A 13,812-nucleotide genomic window follows, 5' to 3' on the forward strand; every position below is an offset into this window, starting at 1 on the left:
ACTCCACACCGCCGCCCCTCAGCCAACCCCGACCACGTCCTCTGCGCCTACCGTCTAGACAAGCGCCTAGGGTTTCACGCCGCAGCCGTCGCCGTCGCCACGCACCTCCCGCCGCTGCCGCCTCCACCCCCCTGACCATGTCCTCTGCCGCCTACCGTCGCCTCCGGAAACATCTCCTTCGCCAGCAGATCAACGCCGCACAGCTCGATCTCGCCCACCCTTGTCGCGGCCGTATCATTCGATCGAGATGCTGCACGAGAAGCCCGTCCAGATTGGCCAACTAGCCGATGATGCAGATGGGGCAAACAAGGCGTGGACAGGGGAGAAGAGGCGCCACAAGCACGTACGCCCGTCATATTCCGATGCTCCTTCCACTGCCCAAGACCATGGAGACCTAATTTCTCATGCCACAGACATGGAGGACACCATCCAAGTGGGCCAAGATCCGATTTCTCATGCGACAGACATGGAGCTGCTGCTCAGAGCAGATTCAGCACAAGAAACAAAGCAGGATTGCTTCGGGCCGGACGTCCTTATCAGCAAGGAAGACGAAACCCGTTATGCCCAACTTTTGCTTCCCAACATTCCTCTTCCAAGGGAGGAAGACCTGCCATTTGATATGACATGGGAGGAAGAAGGCAAGATAAAAGCGCGCCTTGCACGCCTTCGCATCACTTATTACAAGGTACCTACATGCTGTATCAATCAGTCACCTCTCACTTCAATCCACGTATGTCTTAAGTTTGTACTTGTGTGCCATAGTAGAAAATCCAGCCCTCTGGTTTGCTATGTGTGGATGATTTTTTCATGTTTTTATCACTTATGTGTAGGCCCTGAAGCCGGAGTGCGCACGTGAACGTGAGCTCAAGGAACCAGAAGAATACACTGATGCTGAACTTCGAAAGGAGTTGTACTTTAAGCGGTTAGAGGAGGATGGAAGTTTTGAGTGGTACGTCCATCCTGATGACACCTATAAAGCTGAATTGAATGACTACCAACGGATTGCCCCTCGTAATTTTGTAAGTGTACTGTCTATATCTACATCTAGTCATCCATCAGTTGACTACTTTGGTTATTATCATAATCATGGGTGTTCAGAAACCATTTCAACACACACCGCAAAATTCGGCAATCAATGAGGTAGTTCATTTTGCTTCATTGACTCCAACCACAGCTGCAATGTTAGTATAAAAATTTGAGCCATGGGTTTGTGGTACGGGTTGAAACTGTTCCCGAACAGCTTATTCTTAACAGATGATGATTATGGCATCACCATATTCTTTGCTGTGGTTTATGAACATTGAGTTTGGCATCACTTCAATGTAGCCATTGTGGGACTTTTGTTCCTTTTCAGACGTTTCATCTAATTCCGTTCTTCTTTTTTGTAGCTGCCTCATAGCGGTCGGAACCTGTACCGCTATCACGATGAGTACCGCTCATGTTATCATACATATAAAATTGATGCTGTTTATGTCAAGTATTATGCAGAAATTTCAAAGAAAATCAAGGTATGCATTATGTGATCAAGCTGTTGGAATTAAAAATACTGTGAGTGGCTGGATCGCTTTTAAAGTGATAGACTTCTATCTTGCAACAGTGGATTACAGAGTATTTGCATCTGGATCGCAGGACCAAGGATGTAAGTATGCCCCCCAGGAAATCACGAAATTAGTCCATATACATACTCATGATGATTAACATCTTTTCACTTCAGTGGATAGAATTGGATACTAGAGCATGGAGGCAAGCATTGAGGATTGCAACTGACTTTGCCCATATGACTGTTCGTTTAGCTGCTTTTGCTTATAATGTAAGATATCTTGTCTTTTGCTAATTGAGGTGTTGATCGCTGGTGTTACTCACAATCTGGTCAATCTGATTCAGGAGTACATTCTTGAGATGGATAAGAATGCGTCCCTCAAGGACATAGATCTTCTCTATTTTGAGATCTGGAGGCGTGTCGCTAAGAAAAATGTTGGCATCCTACCTACTACATAAAGCATTTGTGTAATAGAGCACTACTGACATGCTTTGTGATTCTGCGTATTTCTTACGGTTTCACAAACATTTCAGTTAAGTTACATGGATGCTGTGAAGGAAGTATATGAAATGGACAAGTTCGATGTACACAAAAGGAGACTAGATGGTGAACTGAAAGGGGTTCCTGCCATCGCAACAATAAAAGAATATGTAAGTTGGTGTATTAATTTGGGGCTGTTGTGCAGATTTGTATGGCCCCTAACTGTGACATTTTGTTGTCAAAAATAAATATGCAATATATTGCCAATATCTAATTTCATCTGTTTATCTTTCTAGATGTAGTATGTTGTCCGACAAGGTGGCATTGACGCGAAGGTAAGTAGGGTACTGTAGGTTTGACATGGTGATACATATTTAACTGCAATATGTCGCTGATATTGATATGGCCTTTGTGTAGACCGAAGAGGATAAAGCTCGGGATGTGTTTAGGAAGTTATCTGTCAGTATGGTATTGTCTTGATGAATCCTCTATGATTATTTGTTTTGTTTTGAGAAAAAACCCTCTGAATTTATATGTGGTCATGATTGTTGTTTGTATATAACTGGTTCTCTTGTTCAGCATAAAGCAATGAACATGGCTCAGTACGCTCAGAAAAAGTTGGATTTAGCAGATGAGCTGAAGTTGGACAAAGAGGTATGCTAATAACTGTATTCATTGTCAAAGTAATGTTGCGTCCTGAGATTAAGGGAAAAAGAAACAGAAATTTATGTGCACGCACTTTTGCAGGGTGGAGTTGTTCCATTGGAAAGACCCTTTGAGTTCTGAGTAATGGAAAGACTAGATTTGTCACTTTTGGCCTGAAATGAGTGTATTATCCATGATCTCATCTGACCGCAAGACAGAACTACTATGATGATTGTATTGCATAAGCAGCCCATCAGTCTGAAATTGTGGATGATGCTTGGCTTTAGTTTACATTTGTGGTTTTTGAAAACAAGGGAGTGCTTTGTGGTCAACGAGGTCACCTAATTCGTAATTCTAATACTTGCAATTTCAACCGTGGTAGAGGACAGTTGTATGAAAAAGGTGGACATAAAGTCATTCTCCCTCTGTTCCTAAATATAAGTCTTTGGAGAGATTCCACTATGGACCACATACGGAGCAAAATGAGTGAATCTACACTCTAAAATGCATCTATATACATCCGTATGTGGTTCATAGTGGAATATCTACAAAGACTTATATTTAGGAACGGAGGGAGTAGAACCAATGTGGGCTACGTTGTCAATATGTCAGAAGTGGAAGAGGCGGCATCAGACTTGGTTCAGATTTCAGACAATGAATTAGAGGAGCTAAAGAAGCTGAAACGGAGGTTGAAGGATTGAAGAAAATAGACGAAAAGAAAGGAACTACCAGTGACAACTTTGCGAATCATGCTCGCTCAGATCCAGGTACATCAAATCAAGCTCTTGCATCCATACGAAATTCCCGTTCAAAAGGACACTACATTCGGGTGCATCTATGCATGTCTCAGGCTTTCCAAATGAGTTCGTATCATAGACTTCATACCCAGACACACATACGGAAGATGACACAATCTTTGGCACTGTTGTAGTTAAATGCACTCCAATCAAATTACATTATCTTCGGTTTTATATGTTCCCTCCTTTTCAGTTTAACTTGGTCTCAATAAGCTATTTGGTTGATCACATGGATTGTCGGGTCTCCCTTGATCGTGAAAATTGTTTGATCTAGGAGAGACAGACTGGAAAGAGAGTTGGGATTGGCATCAGGCACAATGGGCTATAATCTTGGACTGAAACACAATGGATGATGCAGTCTGCATTGCATTGCATTGATGGTTGTTGCAACTGAAGAGGAGGGTAATTCAATACTTGTACATTGTCGGTTGGGCCGTTGTCTTTTGATACTATGACGAAAGTATTCCCTGATCTAACGTGTAAGGTGGACAAAAGCTAAATTAGTATGCGATACATGTGAGTTTGTGAAACACACAAGGTTATCATACGTGAGTAGGGGCTCCGTAGTGTGTTGTCCTTTATGTTAATCCACTCAGATGTGTGGACTTGTCCACGTGTTTGTATAAGTGGAATGATGCATTTTGTCACCTTTATGGATTGTTATTCTGGCATGACTTGGGTATATCTCTTATGGAACATAATACTGAGGTGCCTCAATGCTTATAAGATTATTTATGGGAATATGTTCGACATATGTTCAACACGCATGTTGAGATGATCTCAACTGGTAGAGAATATGTGAATACAAAATTTAACAAATCTCAAGCTGGCTTGACCATAGAGCGGGCGCAGGCGCACTTCGGCGCTGTCATGGCGGAGGAGCAGCCGATGTTGACAGCAGCACTGGTTGCTGGAGGGGCAAATCTATGGTGAGCTCGCAAGTGAGGAGGCCGAGGCGGCCATGGTCGCGGAGAACGCCAACTTTGTTGCCGAGCAGCAGGCATTGTACAGGCGGCTTGTGCTCGCGTCGCCTGCAACGCAATCGCCACATAGTCGGACGCGGAGGCGGCGCTGGCGGTGCAGGGAATCGCAGATGAGAACGTCGGCAGCTTCGTCCAAAAATCGTCCAGACTGTGTCATGTGTGTCGTTGTGATTTGGTTTTCGGTATCGATGGTCAGATGTGCAGCATCATGTCGGGCGCGGAACGTAGTTCGCATATCAACGCTCGGTAGGCATGAACAGCCAACCCAATGCAAACCTAGACGAACGTACTCGTACCGGACTCAGATAGAAAACCAACTCGTTTTCAAAAGCACGACGAAGTAGTACGTAGTAGTGCTCAACTTAACTACAAATCGTACACGGATACAAATGGTTCCTTTTATTTAATGAAAACATAATGGAAACACGGATACTAATTGGGAGACGCTACGCGTCCGCCGGGTAATCTGTATGAAACATCTGCCACCTCAATGGCCGTTTGATGTACCCGCGCATAGCCGTCCGATCTACTTCTGGCGCGCGGCACGGTCTCCTCCCCCGATCCATTAATTCCTGAAACAACGGTCGAGTTGCAGAAACATGTGTCTCGCGAGCCATTCGGTGCGTGATGCGAGGCGCTCAATCCTCCTCTCTAATTTCCTACAACGATGCTCTTGTTGTAAGATCTGGTCTTCTTTAATTTTCTTCAACAAGACCTTATTGCAAAATCTCATCTTCTACAATTTTCCTGAAACAAGAGTCGAGTTGCAGAAACAAGCGTCTAATTTTTTGCACATCTTTCATACGTATAGTTTTCTACAACAAGATCCTTGTTGCAAAAATTGCAACAACATCTTCTATTGTGTCTAATTTTTTGCAACAAGATCCTTGTTGCAAAAATTAAAACATCTCTGCCGCATCTAATTTTCTGCAACAGGACCCATGTTGCAAAATTAGCACGGCCATGTATGCAGAACACTTGTAGCGGGAAACTGAGCTCGAGAAGGCAGCAGCCATGGCTGTCCACGCCGGTGCTCCCCGAGCAACGGGACAACGACGGACGTAGACAGTGGTGCTCCCGGGGACGGCAGACGCAGCTCCCGATCTTGTTTCAGATGCGGCGGAGGAGGAACATGGGTGGGATGGAGGCACGAGAAGAAGAGGAGGGGCGTGGCTCCATGTGACCTGGAAAGGGACATAGAGGCTGCAAAGTTATAGGAAAGGGAGAGGAAGGAGAGAGAGGAAGAGGAGGAGATGTAGAAGAAGAGGAGACGAGCGCGTAGCATCTCACCGGTGTGGCAGTGGCAGGAGCAGAACAAGTACAGGAAGAAGATAAGGATGTGATGTTGTAGACTTTTCTGAAGACAAGGAGATAAGGCCTGGGCCGAGAGGACACGTGGCCAGCGTAGAAAGCGACGGACGGAACACACCGATCCGTCGGTTGAACACAAGCGCTACGCATCTTCCGGCGGATGTATTAGAAACATCCGCCTCATGGAGCACCGTTGGATGAGCGCCCTCACAACCGTCTGATTTAACCATCGCTCGCGTGTGACCACCTCCCTACTTCCTGCAACAGCCGCTCAGTTTCGGAAACAGAATCCCCTCACCGTAAAATCGCTGACGCCGGCGCGCCGGGGAACTAGTCCTTACCATGCTCGCCGGAGTTGCTCCTCCTCCTCCTCCATCTCAGCCCCGCAAGCAGTTGCTAGCTCCAATCGAGCACGACGGAGGCGACCTCTCATGCCTGACGCTTCTTCAGCGTTATTTGCAACCGGAGCTATGTTTCCGAAACATGCCTCATGTTGCAATGTCTGACCACTCACTCTTTAACATCGGGCGCTCCTGTGGTGCTGCAACTCGGGCTATGTTTCTGAAACATGACGCTTGTTGCAGAGAAAAAAAACCTTCACAACCAAAACATTTTTTTCTTTCTGAAACAAAAGATATGTTGCAGAAATCTTTTGAAACAAGACCCCGGTTGCAGAAAAAAAACCTTCATCACCAAATTGTTTTTTCTTTCTTTCTGAAACTAGTCCTGTGTTGTAGAAATCAACTGAAACAAGATCATTATTGCAAGAAAACAACTCATCGCGCGGGACTGCCTTGTGGCCAGCGTGGCTGCTTGATCAGGATTAACCTAACGGCTACGCAAGCGGCGGAAACTCGCGCGCGTATCAACTGGTTGAAGGTAAGCTTTTCCCATACTAATTATAACATGACTCAAACTAGTAAGACTACCCACAGTGGGGGTAATATAGGTGGTGGAGTGAAGACCGAAGCCCGCTCCCTCTACTCCCGTCCCTGCTCTCCTAGGGTTCCTCCGCCGCCGCCGCCGGAGCCCTCCGCCGCTAGACCTCTCCCACGCCCCCCTACTCCTCCCTCCCCTGTAGTGCTCCCGTCGCCCCCCGAGACGACGGAGCGCCTCCACCACGCCGCCTCGTCTCGTCACCCTCTCCTCGTCCCTCCCCTTCGCCACCGCCGGCAGAGGCCACCGGCGTAGCCCGGATGGCGCCGGCGCCGGCGGACGTCCCTTCCCCGCTCGCTAGGACGCGGAGTCGGGGCTCCCTCCTCCCGGCCACGGTGTTGCTCGGCGGATGGCGGTGTGGCTCGGCGGCAGGGTCCGCGGGCCTCGAGCGCCCTTACGCGATGGCGTGGTCGTTGGCTGCGGGACTGCGTGGCGTGCGGCTGGCCGGCGGCGCCCACATGGCCCAGATCTGGGCCCTCGGGCCCATCTGGGCTGGAGCGGGCCGACGGTTCGGGGCTCGGCGTCGCGGATCCCTGGTGGTGTTGGCGAGACGGCTGTGGCTGCAGGTGGTGATGGCTCCGGCGGCCGGCATGCTGCAGCGTGGCTGCAGGGATTGTCAGGATCCGTTGGGGTCCGGCCGGGCCTGTGGAGGCCTGGTAAGTCCCTGTCGTTATGTCCAGTCGGCTCCGTGGCGCGGTGTAGGTTGTACCGACCTGTCGGCTGCGTTGTGGTTGCCCCCGAGTCCGGTGTCTCCTCGTCCTTCCCTCCAGGCCTCGTGTTGGTGGCCTCAGTGAGACGGTGAAGTTGGTGCGGTATCCGTGCACTGGTAGAAAAAGGGCCTATAGTCCCGGTTCGTAAGGGCCTTTAGTCCCGGTTCCTGAACCGGGGCTAAAGTGTCGGTACTAATGCACCGACCGTTTAGTCCCGGTTCAATCCAGAACCGGGACTGATGGGCCTCCACGTGGGCAGTGCGCAGAGCCCAGTCAGGAGACCCTTTGGTCCCGGTTGGTGGCACCAACCAGGACCAATAGGCATCCACGCGTCAGCATTTCTGTGGCTGGGGTTTTTGTTTTTTTTAAGGGGGGGGGGTTGGGGGTTTTGGGGGGTTAATTTAGGTGTTTCATATATTGTGTTAGCTAGCTATAATTAATAGAGAGAAGTGTCCTCTCTTACGTCCGTGCTTGGTCGACGCTACGTACTATACATACGTATAGAGAGGACTAGACACGCTAGTTAGCTAGTAAGCAAGCGAAGGAAACAGAAGATCGTCATGAACATATATGCATACAGAGAGAAGTGATATCGACCACCTCTCCTTCTCCGAGAGATTGGTCGAACAACAAGTTCTCGTATATCTATCCGACACTACCGGCTACATATATACAATAATTATCTCTTACAAATATAATCATACGGACTCATGGTCCACATAGTATTCTCCGTCTTCAGCGATCACTTGGTCAAGAAAGAATGCCGCCAATTCCTCTTGAATTGCTTGCATGCGAGCTGGTGCTAGGAGTTCATCCCGCTTCTGAAACATCTAATTTGAAGAAGGGGGTCAATACATATATATATATGAATGAATGAAACTCAATACAAATGATGGTAATAAAATAAAATTGTGAATGTTGTTATTTACGTACTTCATATTGTTCGTCAGAGTACCCGCCCCGCTCACAGTCGTGTGGCGTATGGACTCGCAGACGTAGTATCCACAGAAATCATTTCCTTGTTCCTGCCACAACCACTTTACAAGAAATAGAGGTCAATCAAACTGATAAGCAAGAATGCTAAATGGTATTGATGAAACTAGCGCTTGAATCACTAGGAGATGCGCGGAACATGGTACTATAGTACTTACTTTCGGGTGTCTAAATTCCAGCTCCTTGGCAGTCCCGGAACTTTGCTGGTGAATTTTCTCCAAACCCTGCCGAACAAAGAAAACAATTACTTGATATTAGGAAATGAACAAAGTTGCTGATATGGTGCATAATGATCGATTTAACTTACTTCTTGAGGATTTCAGTCATGTCTGCATACTCCTGGGGATCTTTTCGTTTAGAGTCCAAGACGGTTACTACTCCCTGCTCAAGCCTAATCTCTAGGAGAATATAGTGGAAACTGCACACGCATGCATAACTCATCAATTACATTACTATAACCTGGACTAATATATAAGGGAAACCGAATATGCACAAGACAGTAACACTCACTTGAAGTTGTAAGGAAAGAGTATTATATCTTTGTTTTCATTTTTTTGAATGATCGTAGCAAGTTGGCCTCGGTATCTCCAGGACGATGTTGAACCTCAGTTGCATCTATGAGATATGTGTTAATGAACCCAATATCACCTATTTGTCTTTTCTTCAATTCGGCGATCTTCATTCTGCATAATATAGTGAGGATAATTATAAATACATGCAATGAAAGAGATGAGCTATATAGAGAGACTTAATGACAAAAATAGTAGTACTTACAGACAGTAGCAGGTGATCGTTGTTTTATCGAGGGCCAATTGATTGAAAAACTGATAGAACTCCTCAAATGGAATAGGCAACAGTTCAATTCCAACGAGGTCATGCTCCGGTTTAACTCTCGCATACAAAGTACTCCTCCCCTCAGACTCTCTGTAGATTTTCAAGTACCAATCATGTAATCTTCGCATCATCGTTGTTAAAGATTTTTCATCTTTGACGAGAGGCTTCCCGTAATCGTATGTGTGTATCTGCACCTCCATGGTATCATAATGTACATCGTCGGGCAGGTAACCGTCAACATTGCCATAACCGGGCACCATCCTCGGATCGACGATGTCGCTAGGCACCTTGAGGGGAGGGCACGATTGCTTCGCTTGTTCGCCGAGCTGGGCAATTTGTTTCCCAGCTGCTCATCGTTCTTTCAGCCTTTGATCACTGACTGTACTTCCCGACCGCTCCGCTTCGGCCCATGTCTTTGCAATAATGCGCTCATAGTTGCCTTTCGGCGGAGACTTGGGTGGTTTTGCCAGGGCAGCCAGAGTGCACTTCACTTTCACCGGATCTACCTTCTTTTCCAGAGGTGGATGTCTCTTTGCTTTCAACCCTTGAAACCAGTCATCCACTTCGGTTCGCGCGATCTTCGCGTTCTCCTCTGGGGTCCTCTCGTATGGTAACTTCTCTGGAGTCTTCAGAGAAGGACCGAATCCGTATGTCCTCCCGCCTCTGGTTGTACTGCTAGACGCCGACCGAGCAGACGGAGAGGTTGTCTTCTTTACTTGCTTACGAGGCGGAGGAGAAGGACTACGACGCGCCGGAGCAGCTGGAGCGGCGTCAGGTCTCTTCCGCCCTTGCTGACGAGGCGGATAAGGAGGAGGTTGGCTGCTTGGGCGCGTCGGCGCAGGCGGAGAAGGAGGCGGAGTGCCGCCACGCGCCGGAGAAGGAGCCGGCCGAGGGCCCTGATCGTCACTCGCCGGAGGAGGAGGCAGTGGAGGAGGCGGAGTGCCCTGACTCGCCGGAGGAGGAGGAGGAGGCGGAGGCGTCCAGTTCGGAAGGTTGATGAGCTCCTTCCGCCATAGGCATGGAGTCTTCAGAGGAGACCCCAGCCGAGTCTCCCCTTCACCGGTAGGGTGGTCAAGCTGGAGGTCCTCAAATCCCTCCGTTATTTCATCCACCATCACCCTAGCATATCCTTCTGGAATCGGCCGGCAGTGAAAAGTTGCGTCGGGTTCAGTAGGATAAACAGAGCCAACAGCCGCCTTGACCTTCAAATTCATCCATTGCGTCATAAGGTGGCAATTTTGAGACTCCGTGATAGCATCCACGGGATAGCTAGCAGGAGCCGTCAAGGCATGCTCCGGCTGAAGCAACTCGGTGGAAGCCACGCTGCTTCTGCACTGAGATGGCGGGGTAGCTTCAGGGGAGGCTTCGGCAGTACGTTTGCTGCGATTTTCTTCTCGTTCCTCTATCGCGTCTACCCTTGTTTGCAGCGCCTGCATTTGGGTCTGCTGCACTTCTTTCCTCCTCTCATGGGATTTGTAACCGCCTGCGTCCGGAAACCCAACCTTCCACGGAATGGAGCCTGGCGTGCCTCGTGTCCGTCCAGGGTGCTCAGGATTCCCGAGGGCCATTGTGAGCTCGTCGTTCTCTCTGTCTGGAAAGAACGTCCCTTCCTGCGCTGCTTCGATATACTGCTTAAGCTTACTGACTGGTATGTCCATTTGATCGTTCGTCCAAATGCACTTCCCTGTTACAGGGTCCAAGGTTTCGCCAGCCCCGAAGAACCAAGTCTGGCAACGGTCTGGCCAGTTAATTGTCTCTGGTTCGATCCCTTTATGAACCAGATCATTCTCAGCCTTGGACACTTAGGCTGGGCTACGAGGTAGCCACCTGACCCCGTGCGATGGTGAAGCTTCTTCTTCGCAGCATTTTGCTTGTTTGTCGCCAACATCTTGTTACTCTTTTCCGATGTCTTGTGGGTCACAAATGCGGGCCAGTGATCTCTGATCTTCTCATATCTGCCCTTGAATTCTGGTGTCTCATTATTTTCGACAAACTTATTCAGCTCTTTCTTCCACCTCCTGAATAGTTCTGCCATCCTCTTCAGAGCAAAAGACTTGATTAATTTCTCTTTAACTGGGTTCTCTGGATTATCCTCTGGCGGTAGGGTGAAATTTGACTTCAACTCAGTCCAAAGATCATTTTCTGCATACATTGACATAAGACACCTCAGGGTCTTCTGTAGCCGGCTTAAACCATTGTTGGATGCTTATCGGGATCTTGTCCCTAACCAGAACCCCGCACTGAGCAACAAATGCGCTCTTTGTCCTGAGGGGTTCAATAGGTTGGCCGTCGGGCGCGATTGCTATGATCTCAAACTTTTCATCCGAGCTCAACTTTTTCTTTGGGCCTCGTCTCTTTACCGAAGTTGTGCTCGATCCGGAGGGCTAGAAAAAAGAACAAAGACTTAATTAATATGTGTACATACCAAAACAATGAATGCATCAATCAGCTAGTCAGCATAGGCTTAACTAATATATATACCTGGTCGGACTCGGTTCGGTCACCGGAGCCGTCATCACGGTCTCCTTCTTGCACCGGCATTGGGTCACCGGAGCCGTCCTCATGTTCTTCTTCTTGCACCGGCATTAGGTCACCATAGCCAGCTTGTTCACCCTCTCCTTCCAGACCATCGGTTTCGTTGAGAAACAACGAGATGGCATCACTTCCTTCTGCGATTATGTCCCTCAACAACGCTTCTTTTGCTTCGTCTAGGGCGGTGTCCATAGTTTCTACAAATATTTACAACATGGCAATTATTATTCAAACATGACAGATGGATATATTAGTGCCAAACGTAGAACTAGCTACCTAATCATAGTAAGCTATCGGGAGGGGGTATATATCGACAACGACGACACTACATCTATGTCCCTCGACGACCCTCGTTCCCGATAAAAAAAGAGGAAGAAGAAGAAAAAAAGAGGAGAAGAAAGAATAGAGGAGTGGAACTCCTCTATTCTTTCTTCTCCTCTTTTTTTCTTCTCCCTCTTCTTTTTTTATCCTCTTCTTCCTCTCATGTTCGAGAGAATCACCGAGGGGTCGGGAGGTTGCCTAGTGTCAAAGGATTCAACAAAACCATGTCTTCATCATTAGGCGAAAGTAACATGTGCATGATGGTACGAAGCTCTTCAAAGTTGTTCTGGAACGGAGTCCCTGATAGGATAATTCGCTTTTTGGTACAAAGTTCAGAAAGAGCCTTCCGAATATCGCTATTTGGAAGGCCTTTGCTGAATTCGTACCAAAAGGCGGATTATTCTATCCGGGACTCCATTCCAGAACAACTTTGCAGAACTTCGTACCAACATGCCCTGGTTACTTCCGGCTAATGATGAAGGCATGGATTTCTTCAATACTTTGACACTAGGAAACCTCTCTCAACCCCTCGGCGATCATCGACCCCTCGAACCCTCGACGACCCTGGAACCCTCGACCCCTAGACGACCCTCTTCTCCCTCTCATGTTCGAGAGGATCGCCGAGGGGTCGGGAGGTTGCCTAGTGTCAAAGGATTCAACAAAACCATGTCTTCATCATTAGGCGAAAGTAACATGTGCATGATGGTACGAAGCTCTTCAAAGTTGTTCTGGAACGGAGTCCCAGATAGGATAATTCGCTTTTTGGTACAAAGTTCAGCAAGAGCCTTCCGAATATCGCTATTTGGAAGGCCTTTGCTGAATTCATACCAAAAGGCGGATTATTCTATCCGGGACTCCATTCCAGAACAACTTTGCAGAACTTCGTACCAACATGCCCTGGTTACTTCCGGCTAATGATGAAGGCATGGATTTCTTCAATACTTTGACACTAGGAAACCTCTCTCGACCCCTCGGCGATCCTCGACCCCTCGAACCCTTGACGACCCTGGAACCCTCGACCCCTAGACGACCCTGCTGGAACCCTCGACCCTCGACCCTATAGAACCCTCGAACCCTCGACCCTGAAACCCTCGACCCTTGACCCCTTAACGACCCTCAACCCTCTACCCTAGTTCCCGACCCTCGACCCCTCGGGGATCCTCGACACCCTCATTCCCGATAAAAATGAAGAAGAAGAAGAAGAAGAAGAAGAAGAAGAAAATAGAGGAGAAGAAGAAAGGAATAGATAGAGGAGAAGATCGAAGAAAAAAAGGAAGAAAAAAAGAGGAGAAGAAGAAAGGAATAGTGGAGAAGAAGAGAAAATAGAATATATTCTATTTTCTCTTCTTCTCCACTATTCCTTTCTTCTTCTCCTCTTCTTTTTCTTCTTTTTTCTTCTTCTTATTTATTTCTCCTCTTCTTTTCCTCTCCTCTTCTTCTTTCTTTCCTCTTCTTATTTTCTTCTTTCCTATCCTTCTTTTTCTAAAATTGTAACTTTTGCATATATAAAACTTTTCTAAAATTGTAACTTTCTATATAAAACTTTCCTATCGGGAGGGGGAGAAGATCGAAGAAAAAAAGAAGAAAAAAAAGAGGAGAAGAAGAAAGGAATAGAGGAGAAGAAGAAAAAATAGAATTTTTTTTCTATTTTTTCTTCTTCTCCTCTATTCCTTTCTTCTTCTCCTCTTCCTTTTCTTCCTCTCCTCTTCTTCTCCTTTTTCCTCTTCTTA

General features: G+C 47.4%; 1 protein-coding gene across 1 annotated transcript; it reads left to right on the plus strand.

Annotated features, from left to right (window-relative positions):
* The first annotated feature begins 247 nt into the window (after positions 1–247).
* LOC123057274 (uncharacterized) lies at positions 248–2,806 on the plus strand. Its single transcript, XM_044480342.1, has 11 exons — positions 248–685; positions 831–1,019; positions 1,389–1,508; positions 1,598–1,639; positions 1,715–1,810; positions 1,885–1,974; positions 2,074–2,190; positions 2,323–2,355; positions 2,438–2,488; positions 2,600–2,674; positions 2,768–2,806. The coding sequence occupies exons 1-11, from the start codon at positions 248–250 to the stop codon at positions 2,804–2,806; spliced, it is 1,290 nt and encodes a 429-aa protein (XP_044336277.1).
* Positions 2,807–13,812: the final 11,006 nt, after the last annotated feature.

The sequence above is a fragment of the Triticum aestivum genome, chromosome 3A (assembly GCF_018294505.1).
Source record: "Triticum aestivum cultivar Chinese Spring chromosome 3A, IWGSC CS RefSeq v2.1, whole genome shotgun sequence".
In the NCBI taxonomy this organism is placed as follows: Eukaryota; Viridiplantae; Streptophyta; class Magnoliopsida; order Poales; family Poaceae; genus Triticum; species Triticum aestivum.

Excerpts from the sequence above, each read along its gene's own strand:
- LOC123057274 (XM_044480342.1), top strand. The coding sequence starts at position 248 with ATGCTGCACGAGAAGCCCGTCCAGATTGGCCAACTAGCCGATGATGCA. Across the intron at positions 1,020-1,388 it reads GGATTGCCCCTCGTAATTTT|CTGCCTCATAGCGGTCGGAA; the intron begins GTAAGTGTACTG and ends TCTTTTTTGTAG. Across the intron at positions 1,811-1,884 it reads TAGCTGCTTTTGCTTATAAT|GAGTACATTCTTGAGATGGA; the intron begins GTAAGATATCTT and ends AATCTGATTCAG.